Source organism: Oryza brachyantha, chromosome 7, assembly GCF_000231095.2.
Source record: "Oryza brachyantha chromosome 7, ObraRS2, whole genome shotgun sequence".
In the NCBI taxonomy this organism is placed as follows: domain Eukaryota; kingdom Viridiplantae; phylum Streptophyta; class Magnoliopsida; order Poales; family Poaceae; genus Oryza; species Oryza brachyantha.
Window position 1 is genome coordinate 4,346,112 of NC_023169.2, and position 5,244 is coordinate 4,351,355.

The 5,244-nt window shown below is 38.3% G+C and overlaps 1 protein-coding gene across 1 annotated transcript; it reads right to left on the reverse strand.

Annotated features, from left to right (window-relative positions):
* Positions 1–499: 499 nt before the first annotated feature.
* LOC102705547 (F-box/LRR-repeat protein At5g02910-like) lies at positions 500–4,157 on the reverse strand. Its single transcript, XM_015839087.1, has 4 exons — positions 3,726–4,157; positions 3,156–3,524; positions 1,150–1,332; positions 500–805 (listed from the first exon to the last, which is right to left on the reverse strand). Exons 1-4 carry the CDS (start codon positions 4,155–4,157, stop codon positions 500–502), a joined length of 1,290 nt encoding a protein of 429 aa, XP_015694573.1.
* Between the last annotated feature and the right edge of the window lie 1,087 nt (positions 4,158–5,244).

Below are 5,244 nucleotides of genomic sequence, written 5' to 3' on the forward strand. Positions count from 1 at the left end.
TTCAAAATTTTGACAAGGTTTGCAATAGGTAATAATCCAACAATCCAGATATGCCCTATATTTCCTTTTCAAATGTCAACGCCACATGGACTGTCGATAAGGCATGTGCTTTTTTACCGTCCTTGAAAGTTCCTTGAGACTTTAGTGTAAAATTCTAGTACCTCAAGGTACATTGTAACTCAAGATACTAATCAGGCATACCAATTATACTAATTCTGCAAACATTCTCCATAAAAATGCACATCCTGAAACAGACAACATATTTTGGGACTAGTTCAAAAACCTTCATGTTCAACACCCAGGTAAAACGAGCATACTGTGACTTTTGAAGTAAAGCCACCATTACAAAATATTTAAACAAACAAACAAACTGGTCTTTAGTAACTTGCCGCAGGGGTTTTCCAGGATATACTTTAAAGAGAAAAATGTCATAATCAAGATAAAAACCATCCATCTTGAGCTAAAGCTCTTATTCATGTTCAACACATGGTGTTCTTGTCTACTGGTGCACTCCACCACCATAACCCTTACTGAAGTTGATCTTAATGCAGGTTTCTGGGCGAGAGGCCAGGCCAAGCAGCTTCTGGCGCTCTTCATCTGTAACAACCACTGAAGGGGCAAAGTTCAGAGTGATTTTCTTCAGATTGGCAGCCCATCCCAGCAGCCGTTTCACAAACACGAATTCATGTTTCGCTCTTAGTAGTCCAAAGATTTCGACTTCTTCGAGAGAATCCAGTGAGATGTGCTCAGTTTCCCAGCCCTGTGGCTGGTGGCAAATGCAGTCCCAGGAGCAAACAGTTCGTTCCTGAAACAAAAGGTGGATGCATAACATTAGCTACCAATAAAAGTGGACTTGATCATACCAACTGAAGAACATAACTGTACAAGGAGTCAAGGACGATGCAGCCAATTAGAGTTGCAATTTTCAAGCAGCAAGAGATTTAACATATATATATCACAAAAACACATAGAGAACAACATATACTAGAGAAATTTTTGATAGACTTGAGAATATAATTGTTAGGAGTACTCAGCTCTAGCCTTCTACAGCATATCATGTCAAATGCAGAACCAAACATCTTTCTCACATCATCATTGAAAATTTTATCTCATAATTATTGTGTTACCAACAATATATGGATTACTTACATCATTGTCGATAACTAATTTCATACTGAGGCTTCTTATACCAGTAGCCATTGTAAGCAAATAGAACACACAAGGTCCAAAATCATGTGGCCTGTGTCCTTCTGTAGATAACTCCAGGGACAAGTTCTCGGTTTTGGGGAGCTTGGTTATCATTCCCATCAAGTATTGCATGTCAATCATGTCCTGTAAATATCCATTTGTAGGTTAGCAAGATAGGGATACGTACAATACGATAAATAGTTGTTTATTCTTCTAAAATAAGTAACTTTCTGAAGAGGAATGATTTTTGAACAAATATAAAACAACAGTGAAGGATGAAATTGAGCTTGTTAACTCAAGACTGAAACAAATTAAAACTTAACTATAGTAAGTTCCTTAGTATCATATTCCCTCCGTTGTTTATTTGACGTACCTGACTTTTGAAACTACGTTTGACCGTTTATTTTATTCAAAAATTTTATCCAAATATGCAAAACATATGTCATGCTTAAAATTCTTATAGTAATAAATCAAATCATAACAAAATAATTAATAAATATATAAATATTTTGAATAGGACGTCAGCGGCTTAAAAGGCGGAGGGATTATTTAATATACAAGAAAACATGCAATGAGGTGAGGCCAAAATGACTTGAACATTGGGAATGTATACACTAACATCCTCCATGGCCCACTTCCTGTTAACCCCAGGTCCTTGTCATGGAGTATTTCAAATTTTTTTGAGCAATATTATTAATTTAATGGAAAATCACAAAATTAGAGGCTGCCCGTGGAAAATCACAAATTTAGCATCCTATTGAATGGTGGGTAATCAATTGGGCCATGTCGAACTGTTGTTGTTCGATAGGGCCCCTATCGAACAACCAACGTTCGACTGGACCCACCACCTGGCGCCGTGAGGCCTGTCAAACTGCTGCCGGCCGATAGGGCTCTCCAACCGCCCCTGACGATCAACCAGCAATTCGACAGACACCTGTCCAGGGCCTATCGAACAAGGGAAGTTCTACAGGAGGCATGTCGAACAGTGTCGTTTGACAGACCCTGTCGAACTCGCAGCCGTTTGATCTCCTCCCCAGTCGACTGCTGGCTATTCGATATGGGGCCTATCGAACTACGGCAGTTCGATAGGGAGCTAAATTTGCGATTTTCTACGGACGGCCTCTAATTTTGTGATTTTCCATTAAAATAATAATATTTCTCAAAAAAATTCGAGTATTTCCTCATTCTTTCAGGCTTAAATCTTTTTCAATCTTTGAATAATTTACACAAAAACTAAAGGAATCAAAGTTCTGATCATAAACCATGGACTATAAAGCTGATATATCGCTCAACATCCAATCGTTGGCTTCTGTTGAATAGTTCAGTTTTGAAAAACATAATTGCATTGGTGCATTGGCTTCGATTTTTATTATAATGCCAGAAATAGTACGGAAATTATCCTACTTGAAGAGTTTAAGTATTAATTTGTACACATGGTTTCCATCTACCATCTAACAGTGTTTGTAAGAGATATTATTAAATAATACATATTAGTTCTCGGCTTAAAAAAATCAGAAAATAATTTCCATCAGTTCATACATAATTTACATTAGATCAACCATAAGTTGCATATAAACATGTAACAATAATGCATTCATTTAAAATGGGTTGTACAATAACAGATCTATACTTAAATCAGTGCAAAAAGATACATATATGTTTGTACAATAATCACCACAAGTAAATTATGAAGTTGTCTAGTCTAAGTAAATTTAATAACCAGTCCTTAATAGGCAAGGGTATGAAAAGTTGCTCATCTGTCAGTTCCCAAATGCCATGTCCTATGCTTTACCAGGTTAATATTTTTAATAAAAATAAGACATGTTTATCTCAATGTAGATTTGTAATGCTTCTTCAAGTCTAGATGCATTAAGTCAAGGAACCAGGAAGATTATTTTCTATATGAAATAACTACTTTCATGTTATTTGAATTAATGCATAATTCCACAAAGATAAAGCACACTCACACTTGGGTATTGTAGGAACAGATCAAGTGTTGTGATAGCCTCAAAGAACTTCAAGAGCCTTGCAGAATCCAAATTGTGTTTGTCAAGAGGTGCTCCTCCATACACCATAATGGAATAGGTTCTGAGTTTCCTCAGGTCTTTCTTCATAGTGAGTTGGACTGTTGCTGGATTATACAAATCAATCCAATAGAGTATCTCCAATAGTGGGGCAAAAATGTTGGCTTTAGGCTGTTGACCAACAAAGCAACGACGCACATCTAGAACTGTAAGCATCGGCGCCTCGACTATGAGTTGCTGCATCGCAACATCACCCAGTACAATTTGGAGAAGGGACTTTGAGTGGATGGCAAGATTGGTCAGCCCATCGGCCTGGTAAACATGCAGAAATTGCAATAGTGGGCATTGTGCTGAAGATACCATTTTGCCAAGGTCACAATCACCACCAAACCATAAGTGGTGCAAGTGCAAGCTAATGAGTTGCGCAAAGACACCCGATTGTGGTAGTCCGAGGTATAGAAAACCTAGGCAGAGATATATATTTTTGGCCTTTTCAAAGCAGGGCAACTTAACGGAAGCGATTTCCCTAGCAATGGCCCCATCCATCCCTTCTTCGTCATCATAGTACACCCTCCATTCCTCCTCATCCTCTTCCTCGTCTGGATCTAAGGATTCCTCATTGTGGAAGAAGAGACTTCCCGAGAGGCGGGGTGCGGCAAGGCGAAGTATGGTTGTCATTGCTTCTGGATTTGCATCACATGTGATGATGTGTAGCCGACGTAGAACTGGGGCGGCGTAGGCGGTGAGGGCTAACCGGACACGATGTAGATCTACGGGGTACGAGAATTGTACCTCCGGCATGTGTGCCCAAACATACCTCCAACGGCGAGAAAGGAGGCTGGTCTGAGCTGCTGCGTCGGCGGAGGGGAGGCGGAGGAGGAATTCATGGAGGACATCGTCGGGGAGAGTGCTGATGAGATCCTCGCCATTGGCAGCTCCGTCCATGGAAGGATAGATCTATTTAGGGATTGGGGATTTTTGCTAGCTAGGCAGAATAGGGAACAAATGATTAATTTCATATCATATATATATAGCACATACCTTTTAGCATAAGCAACACTCCTGGTCTTCCTCAAACAGTTAATTATTAATTACCTTCTAGATTTCTCCTAGTGGCAAGAATGGATAAAACATCAATAGGGGTAGAATTGGTTCCTTACTTCCTTGGGTTTGAAAGTAGATAGCATCAGTGCTAATGAGAGCATAGTGAGGGATGGATGCCAATTTGGGGAAGCTTGTTGTTGTTCTAAAGTAGGGATGAAAACGGCTCGGAAACGGATGGAAACCACCTTTACCGTTTTCGTTTCCATATCTTTTTCTGGAATCGATCGAAAACCTTGGATATGAAAATGGAATTGAATATTATCGAATACGAAAACGTGGCGAATTCCTATCGGAGCGGATACGGAACATAAATTTATTGCTCTATAAAACCCTCAAACTGATGTTCCAATTTTTTTCTAAAACAGTAGAACAAAAATTCCAAACATTAGCAACTAACCATACCACTTTTTATCATTACAACCAAGTTCATAGATCACTTTGTTAATGATTGTTTCAATACCAAATATAGGCTATAGTTTATAAATTATTATAAATTAAAGTGCATATTTCATATATTATTACAAAGTTCACATATCATATTATAAAATAAAGGGTACATCATACAAGTTGTTGCAAAGTAGAGTGTTTGTATATATGTTTTGACTAAGTACTTAAGGCTAAGTTACTAAAGTGGGATGGGCTATTTGGGATGATATCGTGGATTTATGTCATATAGGCCTGCAGAAATTCCGAGAAAAATTTTGAAAAGTTTCCGATCGGTTCTGGTTTCTGACGGATAGTTCCCTTACCTTATCCATTTCCATTTCCAAGAAACAAAATCTGAATCCATTTCCATTTCCGATAAATTTCAAAAAAAAACCAACCAACAATTTCTGTTTCCAAAAACTAGTCCAGAATTCAGAAAGATTTTGAACCGTTTTCATCCCTATTCTGAAGTAATATGTAGGGGGAGACAAATAAAAAGATT